General features: G+C 44.2%; 1 protein-coding gene across 4 annotated transcripts in view; it reads left to right on the forward strand.

Moving 5' to 3' along the window:
* hipk3a (homeodomain interacting protein kinase 3a) overlaps positions 1 to 22,156 on the forward strand; it is a 70,215-nt gene that overhangs the window by 38,838 nt on the left and 9,221 nt on the right. For 2 of the 4 annotated variants that reach the window (XM_079682038.1, XM_079682037.1), the window contains exons 6-17: positions 6,921 to 7,040; positions 7,590 to 7,676; positions 8,046 to 8,230; positions 8,369 to 8,534; positions 8,842 to 8,965; positions 9,113 to 9,207; positions 9,339 to 9,496; positions 14,141 to 14,284; positions 14,364 to 14,717; positions 15,492 to 15,653; positions 15,738 to 16,012; positions 19,185 to 19,330. In XM_079682038.1, the coding sequence (XP_079538164.1) occupies positions 6,921 to 7,040; positions 7,590 to 7,676; positions 8,046 to 8,230; positions 8,369 to 8,534; positions 8,842 to 8,965; positions 9,113 to 9,207; positions 9,339 to 9,496; positions 14,141 to 14,284; positions 14,364 to 14,717; positions 15,492 to 15,653; positions 15,738 to 16,012; positions 19,185 to 19,330 (2,016 nt within the window). The remainder of the gene's footprint in view (positions 1 to 6,920; positions 7,041 to 7,589; positions 7,677 to 8,045; positions 8,231 to 8,368; positions 8,535 to 8,841; positions 8,966 to 9,112; positions 9,208 to 9,338; positions 9,497 to 14,140; positions 14,285 to 14,363; positions 14,718 to 15,491; positions 15,654 to 15,737; positions 16,013 to 19,184; positions 19,331 to 22,156) is intronic. The other 2 variants (XM_079682039.1, XM_079682040.1) reach the window with 2 other exon arrangements.

The following is a 22,156-nucleotide window of genomic DNA, read 5'->3' on the forward strand; positions in this document are numbered from 1 at the left end:
CTGCTGCGCACGGGTAATATGTTTTGTTTACCTGGGTGCAATCTTGCAGGCACATCGCCTTGTCTTTTTTTAGTTTATTAACACCAAATTATTGAAAAGTATCGATAAGAGTATCGAAAAATACCGATACCGATAAGCAGTACCGGTACCGGTATCGATAAAATCCTAACGATACCCATCCCTAATCTTGATACAGGGTACTTATTATATGTTGTACTTTGGATTCCTAAAGCTTTTAGTCTACTAACCCATCATCCAAGGTTAGTTTTCACTATAAGTACAACATATCTTTTGGACAGACACTATAATTTACCATGTTCAATCTGAATTTCCTTTAAAATAAAAAACATCTATATTGATTCTGACTTTTCTACATCCAACTCACAGGTTTATCATTACTTTGAGAAAAAAGATTATTAATTTAACCCTTTTAGAAGGGAAGATATGGTCATTTGTTCTGGGAATGTAATTTTCGAGCCTGAAACCTGAAAAACAGGCTTCGGGCCTAACAGGTTAAAGGGGACCTATCATGCAAAATGCACTTTGTGATGTCTTTTATACATAAATATGTGTCCCCGGTGCGTCGGGGAACTCGCAGAAAATTGCAATCAGAAACAATGCCTGACGTGGTTTGGACGTAATCTCGTCTTTGTTTACATTAGCAAGCCTCGCTAACCCTCAGAGCTAACCTTTACTGTAGAGCACATGTGTTTTAAAAAGCAGGAAATAAAAAAAGGAACTCACCTTGTGATAAACCCGCAAGAGAAAAAACATTTGAGCTCCATACTGTTTCAGAAATCATCTTTGATGTGGTTTAGATCAGGATGACGTTTTATCGCAGCAGAATTTCACTTTATCGCCGGTAGAATTCTGATCAGGCATTAGCTCCGCCGCCTCCTCTTTTTTTCTCTTTTTTTTTTTTTTAAACCTAAGGACCCAAAATTTGCTTTTCTCTAACAGGGTTGCAAAAGAGGGGTATGAGCAATATGAGGCATGGTTACAATGGGTGAACTGTTTTTTATTTTAAGCAAAAAACTTCACAGACATGTTTTGTATAGGTATGGCCCTAGAATATATTTGTCCAATACAGCATATTAGGTCCACTTTAATTTACATCAGAATTAAGAAGTTTGAGAAGCCCTGTTTTATAGGGATTAGTGGACATCAGTTCGATGCGTAACCTTCTTTCAAGGCCAGAGTAGTTACAGTGTAAGTAGATTGACATCTAACATAACATGGCTGAGTAAAATTAATAAAACAATCAATAATAAAACAATCAATACACAAAAGGAAAAATAAATTGAATTTAAATTACATTTGTATTTAAATGTGCAAAATATTAGAACATCAGTATTTGTGGCATGCAGGTAATCAACTGTTTAAGCTTTTACCATTAACATGTAGAATGAATGTTGCAAATGACACATGAAATTATAGCAACTACAATGTAAGTTATTGTTTACTTCTCTATTCATTCAGTGTAGCCACAGAGGTAGCATTATGTCCAGCTAGCATGCTAATTGCTTACGTTATATCTCGTGTTATCCCGGAGGGTAAAGCTCACTAGTTTCCAATCCAGAGAGAAACACCTCGCCTGAAACACACGATTAGTGCCATGAGTTAGTGAAGCAAATTACAGAACATTGCACACTTATTCCATCCATCCATCTTCTCCCGCTTATCCGTGGTCGGGTCGCGGAGGTAGCAGTTCCAGCAGAGAGCCCCAAACGTTCTTTTCCCTGGCCACATCAACCAGCTCTGACTGGGGGATCCCAAGGCGCTCCCAGGCCAGAGAAGAGATATAATCCCTCCATCTGGTTCTAGGTCTACCCCTTGGTCTCTTCCCAGCTGGACGTGCCTGGAACACCTCCCTAGGGAGGCACCCAGGTGGCATCCTAACTAGGTGCCCAAACCACCTCAACTGGCTCCTTTCGACGCGAAGGAGGAGCGGTTCAACTCCAAGTCCCTCCCGGATGACCGAACTTCTCACCTTATCCCTAAGGGAGACACCAGCCACCCTGCGGAGAAAACCCATCTCGGCCGCTTGTACCCGCGATCTCGTTCTTTCGGTCATGAAGAACCTCTCTGAAGAACCAGCACCTTACCGTGGTAGAGAGGTTTGTGTGCCCTGATGAACCTGGGGGCTGTGTTGTCTGGAACCTTGTGTTCCTGGTAGGGTCTCCCATGGCAAATTGGTCTCAGGCAAGGGGCCAGACTAAGATTGGTTCAAAAGACCTCATGAAAGACGACACACGAAGTGAGGATACCCGGCCCGGAGGAAGCCCGGGGTCCCCTTCTGGAGCCAGGCCCAGAAGGAGGACTCGTCGGCGAGCGTCTGGTGGCCGGGCTTGCCACGGAGCCCGGCCGGGCACAGCCCGAAAAGGCGACGTGGGCAACACCTCCGCTTCTCCGTCCCGCGGGCCCACCACCTACGGGAAACAGCGATGGGGTCGGGTGCGCTGCCAGAAGGGTGGCAGTGAAGGCAGAGGGTCTCGACGGACCAGACCCGGGCGACAGAAGCTGGCTTTGGGGACGTGGAACGTCACCTCTCTGGGGGGGAAGGAGTCGGAGCTTGTGCGGGAGGTGGAGCGTTACCAGTTGGATCTTGTTGGGCTCACCTCTACGCACAGCGTCGGCTCTGGAACCTTACTTCTGGATAGGGGTTGGACTCTATTCTTCTCCGGAGTTGCTCAAGGTGTGAGGCGCCGGGCGGGTGTGGGGATACTCACAAGTCCCCGGTTGGGTGCTTCGTTGTTGGAGTCTACCCCAGTGGACGAGAGGGTTGCCTCCCTACGCCTGCGGGTTATGGGGGGGAAAACTCTGACTGTTGTGTGTGCTTATGCACCCAACAGCAGTTCAGAGTATACGGCCTTCTTGGAGACCCTGGAAAGAGTCCTGTATGGGGCTCCTGAAGGGGACTCTTTAATCTTGCTGGGAGACTTCAACGCACATGTGGGCAATGATGGAGACACTTGGAGGGGAGTGATTGGGAGGAACGGCCCCCCTGATCTGAACCGGAGTGGTGGTTTGTTACTGGACTTCTGTGCTAGTCATGGATTGGCCATAACAAACACCATGTTCGAACATAAGGATGCTCATAAGTGTACGTGGTAACAGAGCACCCTAGGCAGAAGGTCCATGATCGATTTGGTTATCGTATCATCGGACCTGAGGCCGTATGTTTTGGACACTCGGGTAAAGAGAGGGGCGGAGTTGTCAACTGATCACCATCTGGTGGTGAGTTGGGTCGAGTGGCGGGGGAAGCCTCTGGATAGACCTGGTAAGCCCAAACGTGTAGTTCGGGTGAACTGGGAACGTCTGGAGGAGGCCCAAGTTCAGGAGGCCTTCAACTCACACCTCCGGCGGAGCTTTTCGGGCATTCCTGTGGAGGTTGGGGACATTGAACCAGAGTGGTCGGTGTTCAAAGCCTCTATTGCCGAAGCCGCGGCGGGGAGCTGTGGTCTCAAGGTCCTAGGTGCCTCAAGGGGCGGTAACCCTCGAACCTCCTGGTGGACACCGGTGGTCAGGGAAGCCGTCCGACTGAAGAAGGAGGCCTTCAGGGATTTGTTATCCCGGGGGACTCCCGAGGCAGTTGCAAGGTACCGACAGGCCCGAAGGGCAGCAGCCTCAGCCGTGGCCGAGGCAAAGCAGCGGGTGTGGGAGAAGTTCGGAGAAGACATGGAAAAAGACTTTCGGGCGGCACCAAAGTTGTTCTGGAAAACTGTCCGACACCTCAGGAGGGGGAAGCAGGGAACCATCCAAGCTGTGTACAGTAAGGATGGGACGTTGTTGACCTCAACTGATGGAGTGTTAGGGCGTTGGAAGGAGCACTTTGAGGAACTCCTGAACCCGACAACTCCGCCCTCTATGTTAGAGGCAGAGCTGGAGTATGAAGGGGGATCGACACCAATCTCCCGGGGGGAGGTCACTGAGGTCGTCAAACAACTTCACAGTGGCAAAGCCCCGGGGGTGGATGAGATCCGCCCAGAAATGCTGAAGGCTCTGGGTGTTGAGGGACAGTCATGGTTGACACGTCTCATCAACGTTGCGTGGAAGTCGGAAACAGTACCGAAGGAGTGGCAGACCGGAGTGGTGGTTCCCCTTTTCAAAAAGGGGGATTAGAGGGTGTGTGCCAAGGCATCACACTACTCAGCCTCCCCGGGAAAGTTTACTCTAAGGTACTCGAAAGGAGGGTCAGGCCGATTGTCGAACCTCAGATTGAGGAGGAACAATGCGGATTCCGTCCTGGTCGTGGAACGACGGATCAGCTTTTTACTCTCGCAAGGATCCTGGAGGGTGCCTGGGAGTATGCTTATCCAGTCTACATGTGTTTTGTAGACTTGGAGAAGGCATATGACCGGGTTCCCAGGGAGTCACTGTGGGAGGTGCTGCGGGAGTATGGGGTGAGGGGGTCTCTACTCAGGGCCATCCAATCTCTGTACTCCCAAAGCGAGAGCTGTGTCCGGGTCCTCGGCAGTAAGTCGGACCCATTTCAGGTGAGGGTTGGCCTCCGCCAGGGCTGCGCTTTGTCACCAATCCTGTTTGTAATATACATGGATCGGATTTCGAGGCGTAGTCGTGGGGGAGGGGGTCTGCAGTTCGGTGGACTAAGGATTGCACCACTGCTTTTTGCAGATGATGTGGTTCTGATGGCTTCATCGGTCTGCGACCTTCAGCACTCACTGGATCGGTTCGCAACCGAGTGTGAAGCGGCTGGGATGAGGATCAGCACCTCCAAATCTGAGGCCATGGTTCTCAGCAGGAAACCGATGGACTGTCCACTCCAAGTAGGGAATGAGTCCTTACCCCAAGTGAAGGAGTTCAAGTATCTCGGGGTCTTGTTCTCGAGTGAGGGAACAATGGAGCGTGAGATGGGTCGGAGAATCGGAGCAGCGGGAGCGGTACTGCAGTCTCTTTACCGCACCGTTGTGACGAAAAGGGAGCTGAGCCAGAAGGCAAAGCTCTCTGTCTACCGGGCCATTTTCGTTCCTACCCTCACCTATGGTCATGAAGCACACTTATTCACAAGTCAAAATGTTTTCATAGCGGCCGAGAATAGCTAGCTTGCTAGATGTTGTTGGCCAGCTTGGGGCCGGCCTGCTAACAGTATTAGCCAGTTCAGCTAGCATGGCTAGCTCGATCTACTGAGCAAATAAAAGTTCACCTGAGACCAGTATTGTGCAGATTAAAACAGTGCAGTGCATGTAGTTTATTTTACCTTTGTCGTCGTCCCGGCATGACTTTGCGTTGTGGACGGTTCCCAGGCCGGCTAACTTTGCCCAACAACGCTCCTACATTTTGCAGTTGGAAACTGCCTTCAGTGGAAGCTTGTGGATCGCGTCCTCCGAGTAAATCGCAAGATTGGGCGGTATCATTTTTTTCATACCGTCAAACCTTGCTGACATCATACCGTGGTATACGGTATGACTTGGGTCGACTTGAGCGAGGTGGCGTTCGGCGGCAAATAGATGTTTCGAACGGTATATTATATGTTCGGTGCAAAATGCAGCCCGAGCCGGTAGAGGCTCGCAAAGTGCCGTGACGTGCGCGCAAGTGCAAAACCAGGGCTGCATACATGACACATTGTGCAAATGGCACATTTTGAGATCGGATACAGGACGCGTTTGTAGATGTCCGACGTTGTTTCCATTTTGAGCTAAGTTAACAATATATCATCATACATAAACATTTTCCAGGAGTAAATACTTGACTTATTGAATAAAGTTTGCTATATTCATTAACTAGTTTGGCAATATTATTCCGTGCATGTGTTAAAAACCTTATTTCCATTTGATTCATTGGATTACTCGCGTGAATGTTTAGCACGTAAATGCTTTCGTTTTTAAAACCGTCCGACCTTGACTACAAAACCATCAACCAGTTGCATAGGATTAAAAAATGTCAACACTCACTCACCCCGTCTTAAACATTCCCAAAGAAGTGCCTCTGTCTCTCGTTGTGCTGGATGAAGTCACTGGCGACGAGTAAACCCAAAATAGTCCCAAACAGGCGCAGAGGCATTTTTCTTTTTTACTAGTTGTCCGAGTTCGGGGCCGGCAAATGCTGCCGCCATCTTGCTCAGCTCAGCTCTGTGCTGAGCTCTGAGAGCGGGAAAGACGGACTGCCCTCCCCTGCCCTCTGCTGGCGCGTGCTGTGCATTACAACCAATGTCGTCCCTGTCAAAACTCTGTGTCAGTGTAATACAATGAAAAGCATCTGTGATTTGGCGCACAGTCTGTGACGTCACGGTATTGAAAATCATACCGACGGGATTTCGAAATACCCTGGTATACCGTAATACCGTCATACCGCCCAAGCCTAGCGCCGACACATCCTCATCCACTCCACCGCTCCGATGATTTCTTTAGTGTTGCCATAATAACTGCTTTCACAAAAGTACTCTCTCCGTTGGTGCGCTGGGATAATAATATGCGAGCAAATAAAATGGTGGCTTCACAAAACTTTTTCAGAGTTTTACGGGCCGTGGTTTGCAATCTGCCTGTTCTGTACCTTAACTTGGTGTGTAAAGAGGTAGCTGTGGCTCCTGGTTTTGTTAAGAGGGAGCTGTGGCCCTCTGACTAATTGCAGAGCAGAACTGCTCTTAGGCAAAGCTAGCATTTGGTAGAAAAACCGATTGGAAAACAGCAGTTTTTGTTTTTGCAAGTTCTAATGTGCTGTCGTTTTCCCACTGGTTCTTGGGAGTCTGTGGGAGAATATATTTTCTGAAGCCCAAAGGTTGTAACATATTGTTCTGTGAAATTACTTTTCTATGAGATTTAATTTCCGTTTAGTTTTTTAATGTCTTGATGATCTTATAACTTCTTTAACATTCATATAACATACCGCAGCATGAACATTCCGACCCTCAAATCTATTACTCATGTGTTGACTTTACATTTTTATTTTTCCACTTTCTTCAGATCCGATACATCTCTCAGACTCAGGGCCTGCCTGCCGAGCATCTGCTCAACAAGGGGACAAAGACCTCTCGCTTCTTCTCCAAAGAGTCCAACTCTCCCTACGCCTCCTGGAGACTCAAAGTACTTGCACACAACAAGCACAAACACAAACAGACAGAAAATGCAGGTTATGTGAGAATGGACATCATTAGAAATTCACGGGAAATTCCATGCAGCAAGGGACATAAAATATAAAGTGGCAGTGCATTTGCAACAGGAAATGGATCCATAAGCTTTTCAAAACAAGACAGAGCCAGCAGGCCCTGAGAAAAGCTCCAGGAAATGTGAAATCGTGTTTAGACTACCTGCTGAGCTCACTCTAAATACATGTATAATACTTTTGAGGCTAATGTTTATCTTTCCAAGTACTTCCCAGCAAAAACCCAACTGCCTGACACTCTGACCACACACATTTACACGTTTAATTTCAATGTTTATGTTTCTCTATAATACATGAACTCTCTCCAGTTCTAGATGTATTAGTATTATATATTTTAAATGTTTTCTGTTAAGTGTCTCAGCCCCTAATCAAAGATTATCATCTTATTTTATATATCTCCATTGTATGTTATGATTGTACTTGTATTTTTAAACTGTTTCTGAATAAAATCATTTGAATTCCTCCTCCAGACAACAGAAGAGCATGAGAAAGAGACAGGACTTAAATCCAAAGAGGCCAGAAAGTACATCTTCAGCTGTCTGGAAGACATCGCACACGTGAGTCCAAATTCAAATCACCCTACACGAAACATAAGGCAGGGTACACTTTCCAGTTTTTGAAGCATACATGCAAGTAAAAAGCTAACATTAGGCTATGATAGTTCGTGTGGCTGCACATTATCATCGAAAGCTAAGATCATTTAGTCAGTTGTTAACACGCACCATTTTATAACGCATAGCTTTCGACATTCATGAGTAGCCAACCTATTTTGGGTTGACTACTGTGTTTAAAAACTATTGACTTCTAGACTACGAAACTGGAATTGATAAAACTCATTCCTGCACAACTCAAATAACTGTGACACCTGTTGCCCTGCATGTTTCTCACATGAAGTGTGTTTCTCTCCCTGTGCTTCCTCCCCTCAGGTGAACTTGGTGCTGAGTCCTGACACCGGGGACATGCAGGCAGAGAAGGCTGACAGGAGGGAGTTTGTGTCCCTGCTGAAGAGCATGCTGCTGATCAACGCTGAGGACAGGACTGTTCCCGCCAGCGTCCTCAATCACCCCTTCCTCACCATGACTCACCTGCTGGACTACCCACACAGCAACCAGTAAGGCTGCAATTTGACATCGACACAACATGTGTTGTCTTTCCTACACACTCTTGTCTGCTTTGTATTTTTTTCCCTGCAATGTTGGCTGAAGTTTTATTTCCATTTATGTAATTTGCCTCCTCTCATTCTCTCCAGCGTGCAGTCATCTTTCCGCATCATGGACATGTGCCACGCTCGGCCCAACAACTCAGTTTTTGATGTTCTGAATCAAAACACCATTCATTTTTCAAGACCCCCTGTTGCCACAGCAGCCTCCTCTGGCCTCCCTCTAGGCTACAGCAACATACCAGTGCACACTCAGGTGAGATACTGCAGATGGACACAAATACTGTGTGTGTGTTAGCCACTAGGACTTTTTCTCTATAGTTAGACTTGGACATGTTTTACTTCCTGTATTGAATTTTGCCTAGATCTTGCCCATTCACCGATGACCTAATATCACCCTCTTTAAGGTCAAACGTGTGACAACATATCATCTTAGAAATGTTCTTAGTTGTTCTGCTACTCAAGAATGATAGCTTACCTTCTTTCCCTGTATACATCTTTGTTCATATTTTCCCTTTCTACGTTATATTTGACTCACCATCTACCGATCTTTTCTAATGCAGCCTATGAACCAGTCGGCTCCCTCAGTGTTGCATCCTGGGATAGCTCTAACGACTGGGAATGGTCAGTTTGCATGCACAGAATCCTTTCCACCTGCCCTCCTTCTTTGTCCTCCCCCCATGCAAGGTATGCACACTGCACACTCATTACAATGATAATAATGATCATTTTATGTTTGTTATCTTAAAAATTGCATTTAAAGTGTTCTTAATTGTTACGCACAGCCTTTTTTGTTTGTTTTATGCTTCTTCTTGTTTATTTTATTTTTACAAGGTAACCTCAACCAACCGGCAGGGTACTCTGTTCCCATGGTTACCCAGGCCCCTCCCATACAGCCCTTACCAGTGAGACCTGGTGTAATTGCTCAGGTAAGACATCGACCTAAACATGGATTTAACATCTGACCCCTGACATCAGGCCTTGCTGTGGGGGAGTTCAAACGGATCATGGGATCAACAGATGGTATGTAAGGTCTCTGATTCTCCTCTTCTCCCTGCAGCAGGCTTGGTCTAGCCGGGGTCAGCAGCTGCTCATCCCAGCAGCCTGGCAGCAGATGACTACAGTGGGACCTCCGCCCTCTCACCCCCCTCCACCTCCTCCCCAGTCCTCCCTAACCAACGACACCGCAGCCGGCCCACAGAGAATCAGCGACTGGGGGTGAGTCATCCCGTTCTGAGTCAGACAAACTTGTAATATGGGAAATTCCAGGTTGTAAAACTTCCACGCATCAACATTTTGGGTTGAATTCAGTTTGTATGCATGCTCTAAAAAAACAAGTTACAATTGGCTTTCTGAGACAAACTACTATTGACTAAACACGGTGTGTGCCAGTTCTTTTAAATGTCTAAAAAAATACAAGAAATTACCGTTGGTAAACGTTCCACATGACACTTCATGTTACCATAGTAAGACACTGTCCAACTGTTATGGTGCGCTCACACCGGTTGAGAAGCAAAGATTCCGCCCGTTATTGTGCAAGTTTTACACTCAAAATAACGTCATATAGACATTAATAAAATAGCAACTTTATTTGCAATGTCATCATAGACAATCTGTGGTTTGTACACATACATTTTTGAACAAACACACTTTATGTTCATACATGGGGAACTGTGAGCTCTATGTGCTGTTGCCACGTCGGGGATGACAGCATCACTCTTGCTGCTGATTGGCTCTGCGAGACAGTGTCACGCGAGTTGGGCAATCATCATCATACTGACTTTATTGCTAATCACAGTGGGGGGGGGGAACTCTCTTTGCGTCGGTGTAAACAAACCATCACTGTTGCAGTGTGAAGGCAAAACAACACTGAAAAAGCACAAACAACATTCTTTCAATATGCTTAATAGGGGTGTTGAAATTAATCGTTTCTACGATGCATCGCGATGCGGACGTGGACGATTCTGCATCGATGCAGTGACAGAACATAATCAATCATAGTGTAATAATGTTGCTTCTTGATTTTCCGGCCGCGGCTGGACAATAAAGTGTTTTTTTCTGTCACATGAAAATGAAATCGGTCCGTGACGCAGGGATCAAGGAACAGAAGTGACAGCGGCACAGCGACAAGCAGTCTGCTTTCTCCAGCAACACCAGCGAGAACCAACAGCAGAATGACCCGCTCTGAATCAGTCCGTGTCGCTGCGGCTCAGAGACACACATGGATTTTTTTAATCAAGTCTTGGATTGCAGAGTATGTATTAGGGATCGACCGACATGGCTTTTTCAAGGCCGATACCGATTATTAGTAATCAAGGAGACCGATAACCGATATTTGGAACCGATATACATTTGCAGTAAAATCAGAAAATCTTGATGTCAAAATGTAGAATAACACAAACTCCAACACAACATCTTTGAAATGCATTTAAGCATATATCATGTTTAATTAACTTTTAAACATCTTACAACTGGTTTCCTCTCTGTGCCCTTTTCTTTAGTGCAGCCATCTGCAATGAGTTAGAGAGAGACAGAGAGTTAGAAGTGGGGCTGCAGGCTGACATGCTTAACTAACAATAATGCTTAATTTATTATATCAAAACAATGCCTGTCTATCTAGCATACAATCCCAATAAGCTGCTAGCAACTGAAAAACACTAGCGCTATCTAATGTTTTGCAAAATATTAAAAGTGAGGCTATTACAGTAGACCTAATGTTAGTCTAGTAGCGTCACTTCTAATATTTTGCTAAACATTTGCTAGATACATGTTGGCTAGCTAATGAGCTTCACATATCAACCTGAAAAACTGCGAGGCTCCACTCGCAGCCCCCCCCCCCCCCCTCCGCACCACAGTTACTCCGCTGCGAGACGCTGCACGCACCCCCAACTCTGACTGACTTCCCGCATCCCTGTGCAACTGAGAAACTGATAGAATTGGATCATAAGATCGTGGTGTTTTTGCAACTTCAGCATAGGGGATTGGGATGTTTATTGAACTTCGGCTTTCAACTGACTTACCTTCGAAACACATGTATGGCACTGCCGCGCAGCGCTGCTGCTTGCTTCAGTCTGTGTCTACGTTCTTTCGCACCTGCCTGTAATCTGAGAAGGTCCCGCCTCTCTGGCTGGCTCCCGCCCGGAAAATCTTCAGTGTTGATTGACACTTCAGTAATAGCCTATCAGATAGCGCTGTGGGCGGGACATTGCTCGCGTACAGAGAGTGGCAATATGGTCTAGCTGCGGCCGCGGACAGTACACAACACTACACTACACGACACTACACGACACGCCCACCTGACACGACACTACGGTGGCTGAGAAGGTTCTAGCTGCGGCCGCGGACAGTGGAGGTTGAACCAAGCCCCCAGGAAGTGCGCCGGAGTCTGATGAGAATATTCGTTTTGGCCAAACGGCAGTACTACACTTCCTTTAGGTTGCTGGGCCCGGAAACACTTTTCCCCATTGACTAACATGGGGAAAGAATGGTCTGTAACTCGTTGGATATTTTTCTTTAAACTAAATAAACCACCCAGTATGAACGTTTGTCTAGCCCTTATTAAAAACATTCGTTCCTCAAGTTGTACAATGTGCTAATAACGTTATTCGGAGAGTTATTTTCCTATGCATTATGAACACGCATCTAACCCACGGGACCGCGCCGCACGGCACGTTCATGTTACGTGTTCAGTACTACATGAGTTTCTCTTTACCCATGGATGCACAATAACAACGGACCATATCGCCTTACTGCCAGCCCACGGAGCTGTAATAATGGAGATATTGCACATGTTTGCTGTAATTCATAATTTGTAAAATATTATACTACATGGGCTGTATGATGTAAATCTCGTCAATTCGCTTTTAACGGTAGTGCCTCTCAGCCACCGTAGTGTCGTGTCAGGTGGGCGTGTCGTGTAGTGTAGTGTCGTGTTGTGTACTGTCCGCGGCCGCAGCTAGACCTAGTATCTAGCATCTAGCACCTAGCATCAGAGCCAAAGTTTTATCGGCAATTTGATAAAACAAAGGCCGATACCGATAATCGGTCAAATGCGGAATATCGGTCGACCCCTAGTATGAGGCCCCGGCCCCACAAGGACGAAAACCGTCATTTGCGTTACTGTTTAGTGTCATATAGACCGTTCGGCCACACAAGGACGACTGAATATGACAGTAAACAACTGCGGAAACGATAACGGGTCCCAAGGTGGATAGAACGGCATACGCAACGCTCTGGGGGGTCCAACGGCTCCGTGTGTGCGCCCTATACGATCATTTTCTGATAATGACGCAATACCCCCCGCGTCAAAGTAAACTGCACACTGAATTCAGATGATTTATCTTTCTCTCGATATGGACATAAACGCGAGTAAAGTCTAATCTGACAGGACGGAGACACGCAGCTCTGCTCACCTGCAGCTCCTCCCGCTGTGATGCAGCGGTGAACGGAGCAAAACACACACTTCAAGTCAGATCATCACCCTTAGCTATTTTAATTACCTCTCAAACTACCTAAACTAGTTATAAATATGTTTATTTTTACTGTCGGGTCACTCATTACTGGATCAGCTGCTGCATGAGACAGACACTGACGCTGTCCGAAGAGAGGGAGGAAAAAGAGAGGCTCCGTGTGTTTTATTATATTATATAGAGTCGTTATTCATTTGTTTTAAAGCTCAATAAATAACAAAGAAGACCTTTGACCGGCACTTTTATAATTTTGTCCGGAAGATTAAAACTTTAATACACGTTGACTGGCGAAAAACTCTGCCCGGTTCCCTCGGCCCTCACCGCGGAGAATAAACAGAAGGGCAACCATGACAACCATGCTTCTTCGCTGCTTTGTGGAGGAAGTTACAGCGCCACGTACAGGCTCTTGCATATGTACTGCCGCTTCTCCAGCGGTTGGAGCTAAACGGAGCTGTCTCGTGTGGACAGACACTATCCGGTGAATATTGTGTGTGGACGGAGGCTTTTTTGCGTTTGCGTTAATCCTATGCGTTTAGCCGTATGCGTCCTCGTGGGGCCGGGGCCTGAATGTCCTCTTGCTATTTTCTGACGATAAATACTTGTGTAAAGTTTGTGAAGGCAGGAGGAAAGCTTCCGTGATCACCGTCTCCTCTCTGTTCCTCCAAACCCCGCCCCCTCCCTATTAATAATAATAATAATAATGAATGACAGGCTGATAGTGACCTGATAGAAACTTTATTACTCACTTAAACAAATGTTGATCTCTGATCAAGATATGATAAAGCTAACTTAATCTCATACATTAATGGGATTTATATAACAGTAAGACAGAGAATGTAAGTGTGCACCCACATGCACTATTTTGGTTTTTATATGCTGCTGTAAATACTCCTGTTGTCTGCTTTGTTCAGACTCAAGTCATGTTTGTGATGCCACATTCAGGACCTTCAGTGTCCTTTTTTTAACAGAAGACCTAAGCTGCAGCTAGACTGCAGAAGCATTAGTTTTTTGTTTTTGAGGATGGAACAATTTCACACACAGATATAGGGAGGCTAGGCCTTGATTTATTTTAGCTTGTAATTTAATGTCAAGACATTTATGTTATTGATTTCTGACCGAATCGTTGACAGGATAATCGTAATGGAATCGTGAGAACAGTGAAGATGCACAGCTCTAATGCTTAACCAGGAGAGACATTTCATAAAAAGCTGGGTTTTTATTTTATTTCAAATACTTGTTATAAATTGAGACGGTTCTATTTGCTTTCATCAAAGCACAGTATATTTTCTATTACTGTTGCTTATTTTTAGCCAAAGTATAATAGGGCTGCATTATCTTCCTCTTGCACTTTTTTGGTACCTTTTTTTTAACATACATTTTTTTCCCCCCACAGCAGCCATTACACTTCAGTGATTCAACAGCCTCTCCTGACCAATCAGATGCAAGCACTCTCTGCCCATCAGCCAATCAACATTGGCATAGCTCACGTTGTGTGGCCGCAGCAAGCCAATAAGAGGAACAGACATAGTCACAACAGGTGAGATGTGTTCCTTGTGGAAATGAATCTGCTTTAATGTTTTATGGATGTCTAATACATCAACTGTTCTGTTTTAAAGGAACCTGTCCCACCCCAGAAACATCCATACATCAGTATGTCGGACCCCCAAGATGGCCAGTGTTGTTGGACATGCAGTGGCCCCCAGAGAGCAGCCTCAGAGGGAGCTGCCGCCGGTGCAACCCGTAGTCCCTAACGCAGATGAAAATGGTGCAGAGGAGGAAGTGAGCTGCTTCAAAGGGGCGGCGCCAAATGGGAACAGCCAGCAGGACCGGTCCAATCAACCGCAGCGCCACGTGGCCGTTCTGATGGGGGAAACACCGAGCCCTGCTGCCAGTGTGATCAGCATCCGCAGTGACCTGACTGACGGGGAGGAAGAGGAAGACGAAGAGCCTCGGAGGTGCCGTCTGAGGGGGTGAGTAACATTACATGCAATGGACATGGGATGAACAAAATCAACCAGTGATCTTAATCTTCCAACATGTTTGATCCGTGTGATAACGACTGTAGAGCGTTAAAGTTCAGACATGAAAATAAATCACACTTCTGCTTGTTGTACAAAAAGGGAAGCACATACCTGTATTGCTAGGACAATCTAGCAGCGCTCTAACTGCACCATAAACTACAATTATATTGCTACAATAGAAACAATCTTTTAGGGTTGATTTTTCCTAGATCAGGTTGAACATTCACATTTATCAGGCTGCACGAGGCTAGTTTGTGACAAAGCTTTTGCAAAAAAGGAGGAGAAAAAATGCTTAAATGTGAAATGTTTTTATTTTAAAGTATTGCCTTTTCTGTTTTGGCACAATTTTGATATAGGCCCAAGGGTGCAATTATTATTTCATCATATTTGATGCCTTTAGGAAATGTCCCTAATGCCTACATGTATTTAAGTTATTAAAGATGACAGGTCTATTCATTCAAAAGGATTTAATACAAAAATTAATCTAAATCGCTTTATTCCCATTCAGAATTCTTTTTGGGTTGGTCTCATAAAATATGACGGCAGACATCCAAAACTTAATTCGGAGAAACTAAAAAAAAAGGCTTCAAAGGAAAAGGAAATCATTTTACAGCCCTCTTCAAAAGTTATAATATCTATAGATCTCAGTAGCTGAATGTTTGTTTATATTAATTGTACTTTACTGAGCTTAAATAACTCTAACCAATGTGTTGTTCTCCGTAGGTGCAAAGAGGAGTGTGTGTGTGAGGCATGCAGAAACACCAGTGTGTCTATGGAGAGAGTGTGTTCCCTCAGCAGCCCCGACAGCAGCCTCAGCACCAGCTCCTTCGCCTCCAACTCCCTGCAGTCCAGCCCCTCCATCTCCCCCTGCAAGAGACCCAACAGGTAGTGTGTCCTCATATTGTTCTCCAAACACAAACACACTCTTTATTTCCAGTCTCGTTAACATGACTTATCCTCTGTCTTCAGCATGTCCGAGGATGACGGCCATGAGAGCGGCTGCGACACGGTGGAGGGCTCCCCCACGTCAGACACCTTGACATCCCCACGTGGCAACAGTCCCTACCGTTACCTAGACAACAGTAACCACAACAACCGCCCATCTTTGGCTGCCATGGTCGCACCACTGCCTTCCCCTGCAGTGCAGTGCAGGAGCCCCCGCGGCGTCAGGACCATGGTGGTTCCACCAATGAGAGTGCAGAACAACAACAGTCACGGGACAGAGGAGCGCACACAGAGAACAGGTCAGAAACAGGAAGCAAATATTCCTCTTTGTAATTATGGACTGTATGACTTCTTATGGTGATATTACATGTAGGTGTGTTTTCTATTATTAAACTGGTTTTTCTTTCTAAGCTAAGAGAAATGCTCTCATTGAAATGTTTTTCTGTGTACTACTAACACCCATAACAAAAATGTGTCCTCATCATGCCTGCTGTTACCTGCACTTTGGTGGTGTCTGCTCCACAGGTCATATGGAAGCAGTGGGGGCATACCGCCCCCTAGTGGGTCATAGAGGCTTTAACAGGTGATCAAGAGACACCAACAGAGAACTGGCCACGTTACCAAAACCGCAAAAATGCATCCAGAGCATGCCGTGCTAAAATCGCCTGAGATGCCCTTTTTAGGACTTTCCCTCCATCAAAGTAGTAGTTTTATTCTAAGAAAGTTTCTAGGGAATAAGGTGGAATATTTTTAGACAAGTATGATGAAGTTCTAGACAGTGTCTTTTAAATATGTGTACATTAATGATCATTTGAATTGTGTCTACAACTAGTATGCATTCAAGTGAACTAAAAATCGCAAGCATGTTTTGTTAAATTATAAAGGATCTCCTCAGCTGGGCTGATTAGGATTTACAGCTTTGTGTTAAATCATTTGGGATCTTCTTCCAGCTTCAGTATTTCAAACAAACCCCTTCCTTCTGACAACACCTGCATGCTTTTACTAAATCAGTGATGCAGAATTGTACACAGTAGAAGAAGAGAGAACGTTTATTTTAAAGAGACGACAGCAAACACATTTCCTGTTGGCTCCTCGGAGTGGAGGGAAAGATGGATGCATTTAATTTGGTGTTGCGTCAGAGCCATTTCTCTGCTGGTTCCCTAAGGCACTGATCCAACATCAGTTTCACCTTTTTAATTTCCCAAGATGTCGTTTTCCTTAATAAACGGTAAAGTGAATTTAAAACTAATACAGTAAAGTCAGCTTTGCCCCCTTGGGGACATTTCTGAGTGCCAAAAATCTCTGTTCCTTTTTCTTTGTTTATGATATTTTGTCTAAATCTAGGATACTGTGTTGAATGGGAATATTCTCTATTTAGCAGTAGAAGACATGTTTGAGGATTATTTAATAGCAGCAGAATTGACAGTCACCCTGGTAAGTAGCAGCATTTCTAAGCTTAGTGAACATATAAAGGTGTTGAGATATTATAAAAATGTATGTTTTTCACAGAACAGTGATTATTTCACAGAAGATTGGAAGAAAGTGTTTATATTGCACATTGCAGGTATTATGCACAAGATTGTAGCTGTCTGTATTTGTGGGGTATCTCTCCGTGAGACACCGCGGGTGAAGCAGCCTGGCACTGAAGATGCTGGGCGGGGAGGGTTTCCTGTAGGGGGGGGACATGTTGTCCAATAAGCTTAGCCATCATTCTCCAGAAACCATTGTATTTATGGCTGTTATGGAAATCCTATGAGCAGTACCGGAGAAGAAGGAAGCTTGAGTGAGATCTTATATCAGACAAACTGAAGGTTACAGAATGCACAGAAGTGAAGTTTTAAAACTGTCCTCGGTTCTGCATATTTAACTGATTCATAGACTGGCCATCAAAAAAATACAAAATATGTCTAGATGTTATAAAGGGTTCTTGTGCATGTAATTGGTCTGCAAAGGCTAAAATCCCTGTGTTCCCTCCAGAGGGAGTTTCTCTCCAACATACTACTCATGGTGACATCACTACGTAACACTCAAGCTTTTATCAGCTAGCACTCCAACATATTGTACTTGAAGGGGCGAACATTCCCAATCCCGACACATATCTAAGCAGTTGACCAATCACATCAGAGCCAGCCAGCTAACCAATCAGAGCAGACTGGGCTCTGGTTTCAGACAGAGGGTGAAAAGAGGTGCTGCAGCACAGACAGTATGAGAAAAATAAAGAGATTTTTGAACATTAAAGCATGGAGACATGTCACAGGAGGACAACAGTGCAAATATGAACCGGAAAATTTGCTTAGTGTGTCTTCTTTAAATTCAGTTTTAAGTTAAAAAAAAAAAAAAAGAAGGACATTATAATAAGTATGTATAAAATCTAATGCTTGAAAATGTCCTTTTTAAATAAATGAATTAGCTCAAATTATTGTTGCCCTTGCCTTTAACTTCTGATCCAACCACCTTATGTAAACTGTCATATTATAACTAAAGTTTGAATATGGATGAATCCTTAAACAAGAGTGATGGAGATGCTATTCTTCATCAGTAAAGCTAACGTAATGTTTGGCAGATGTTAAGAATTCAACTACTAATTCTTAGCATCTCCAGTGATCCTATGATTAAAAAGGAACAGGGTTTTTTTCGGCCGTGTGAGAGCATTATGTGAAGATTAGCTAGATTGACTAATCTCCACATTTTGCGGTCAATTCAGTTTTGCCTGCTTTTTTGTGGAATGCAAATTCTGTTTGTGATCATCTTTTTGCCCTGCATTGCCCAGCCCCCTCAGAAATGTTCAATTTAGCTGCAGATTGGTGCTGCTACATTTATTGTCCTCCATCAGCACTTAGGAGAACACATTTTCAAATTCATAATTGTATTTCTCCCGTGCTAATTACTTTTGTGTAGTTGAGATTTTTGGGAGGGCCGCTCACATCTATGCTAATCTGTTCGGCTTTTGTCTGCCTTGAAAAGCTACTCTGAGGACACAATCCTCAAATATGTACTATATTTAAAGCAACTACAACTCACTATTACAAATGCAATGTTGATTTAACAATTTCATGTTTATATTATTAATGTAGCTTGAGAGGCATCTTGATAAGTTATTGTAATGTATGCTAATAGGGCTGCATCATTTAGAATAATTTATTAGATTTTCTTTTTTTTTTTTTTTTTACACATTATGCACAATATTGGGGGATTAATTATTTAGCAACATTTTTCTCATTTAAATATATATTCAATATAAATAGTGTGATTTAAAAAAAAAATGTCCCTATGAACTTTGAAATAAAACCATTAAAATGATCTATATTGAACACAATCATCTAACTCTACTTTCTCTCTCTTGTGCATGCTTGTGTTTGTTTTAGTTTTACTTTCAACTTGCAGGCCATGTGAACTAAACCTGCCCCCTTTTTCTTTTGTATAAGTATACTTGCCTTACTCACTTCTGTCTTCTCTCTGTTCCGTCCTCAGAGTCCTGGTCCCGCTCCAAAGGGCGCTGCAGCCTCATAGGACAGAGCACTCCCTCCTCTTACACCCTCCTCCCATCCGCCCCCCTCCTTTCCCGGCAGAAAAACATGAGTGGGCACCAGCAGCAGCACCCTCTGGGCTTTGGACAGGTCAGTTCACTTCCATCCTTTGTCTGCATTTACATAATGGGGGATTATGCTGCAGCCGGACATCTATTTAGGTTGCCTTAATAGGCAAATAGTCACTCCAAGAGGCAGAAGCTGGACCCTTCTGTAATTTCAGAGTCCTGTTTCAAAGCTGTTTATAAGTAACATTTGATTATTTAGAGCAGCTCACTGCTTGAGAGCACTAATGCTGTTGATATTTACCTTATGTAGTCCCGCCCCTTTTCCAACTTCTGGTTCAAACACATATGTCAGTTCCGTATGTATGTATGGTTTTACAGTACCACATTCATCCTCTGTAATGGCGCATTTCCACTGTATGGCCTCGCACGGCTTTGTACGGTATAGTTAGGCCTTGGTAGGCCAGGCTCACTTTATGCTGCGTTTCCATTACAGTTTAGGAACTGGGGTAGTAACTATAGTCACGCAGTGTAGGCGGAGCCGTGACGTCATCTTCAATGCGAAACACAACACCAACATCAGCCGTTAGCTGTTAGCACTCAGAGCTCACAGCTCCTCATATCTGTTCAGAAACTAGACAAAAGTTAAACAAGTACAAACCACAGACTGTCTGTGTCATGGCGAATACAGTCGCTGGTTTATTTATGTCTGTAGGCCGTTGTTGTGAGTGTGGACGGAGCATATACAACGTTAGCTCAGCCTGGTCGATCCAATCTCCATTCAGAAAACACGCATTTTAAAAGCTTTTTCGCCTGCCGTCTGTCTGCAGACTTGTCAAAGCATTACTTCATGGTTTTTACTAACCGGTATCAGTATGTTGTTACTTCGGCATCATTTTGAAACGTGTATTACAATTTAATCACGGTCAAATATGTTCATTATGTTGTAGTTGTAGCCCCCTTGCCAGCGATTCTCTCTCTAGTTTAGCATACTCAGCCCGTTTGTTGGCCCGGAAAGAACCTGGATTTTGGAGAGCCAGAAAAACTGTGAAACAGTCCGTTAGCCGGAACTAACCCTAGTGGAAACGCAACAAAAAACAGGCCGGGTTTGGCGCGGCACTCTTAAACCGTGCTATGCGTTGCAGTGGAAATGCGCCATAAGTGGCTGGTGGGATGGCAAATGATGATGGCCCAAAATCTAACGAGGACATTTTAATAACTCTAGTGCCTTTGGATGTAGCTGGCTATGATATGAGGAACTACAACAAGTTGTAAATCACAGCAGCAAGTCAGACTGCATACTACAACTCATGTGGACAGTTTACAATTACTCACTGCCAGACAAAGGTCCACAGTGTTCACATTTATAAAAACAAGTTAATCAAGAGACTGAACTCAATTAACTTGTCATTGTACTATTTAGCTAGCGAACAGTAGCTATCTAGCTGACGGTAGCCATCTATCCATCAAATTGGCTGGCGAACGTTAGAATAAGTGTTATAACTTAATAACTGTAAATTCAAAAGCTTTAAAACTGTTTATTTTGCAAGTACAGTGTGCTAAAGCTGGGGACACTATGCAAAGTAGTATCACTTAAGCTCTAACCAGAAGTACCAACACAGACAGTGGTTTAGCTAGCTAGCTAGCTAGCTAGCTAACTAGCTTACATTTTCTCAAACCCCATTACGTTAGCTTTAGCTGATGTTGCATCATATTCATCTGATACATTGTCATTCTAACTAACAAGCAAGAGGCATTACATTGTGCATTCTACATATGAGTAATAGTTTTTGTTTCATGTATTTAAACTTATCTGTTTGTTTATCAATGTCAAAAAAAAGAATGCTCTGTTTCTTTAAACAACAACATCATCATCATTTAAGTGTACAGTGGGAGAAAACGTTTTTTTGGTTGTTCTTTAGAACTACCCCAATCCTTGAAAAAGAGCCAAATTAGACCAGGCCGAATGTGGGAATGGTGACTAAAAAGCCCATAACTTGAGAATGACCACTCTTTTCCTCTTCAGATTTGCTGAGGTATGAACCAGGTTGCTGTCCGACATCACCAAACAGTCAGACAATTATAGTCCTGTAAACTTAGCTTTAGTTTAGACGGAAATTGTACTTTTTGGTGATAGGAACATAGGACTCCATCACACTAACACTAACCAGTAGTTGTATGGAAATATCTGGTACAGTTCTATTGCAAATGAGATTTCTTTAGACATAGGCCTACCTCTTCTCTGATACAGTCACATTCCGAATGGGGGATAAGTGGCACAATAGCCTATAAGTTAAGAATGCTCACTCAGATGGTCATCATATTTGGAGAGGGAAATACCAGGTGGCTGAACTACATCACCAAATATTCAGAATAAGAGTAACCCAATACAATCAAGTGTATTAGTTCTAAATGGCAAGCCTCTTAAACATAGGTGTAAATAGTACAGGTTTTATTGAAACTGGAACCTTAATTCAAAGTACAGTATACAAATCATCAAATAATTATGTGAGAGGTCAAGTATATAGATACTAGAATATAATGTTAAATGTCAGGTTCCTCAGAAACGTTAGGGGACACTTCTGCACAGCAGGTGCAGAACTCAGTACAGCGAAGGCCAACAGAGAGGCACTGGCACTTTCCACTCTCTCCGCACTTTGCATCTTTGCAATACAAGTGAGTGATGTCTCTCACTTCTGTAGGTGCTGGGGTTTTTGTAAATAGCACTGGTTGAATGGCCCATCTCTGACAATCCACCCCCTGCCAACAGGACTCCATGACAAGGGTTTAGGTTCGGGCTGTAACACCATATCGCTGTCTGAAACATTGCTCTTTGTACATGTTGTTGAAATGCATCCTCTGTTGGCGGCAGATTTCCCGAGACTGCATCTGTTGTTGATGCAATTATGAA

This window comes from Notothenia rossii, assembly GCF_949606895.1.
Source record: "Notothenia rossii genome assembly, chromosome: 5".
Classification (NCBI taxonomy): Eukaryota; Metazoa; Chordata; class Actinopteri; order Perciformes; family Nototheniidae; genus Notothenia; species Notothenia rossii.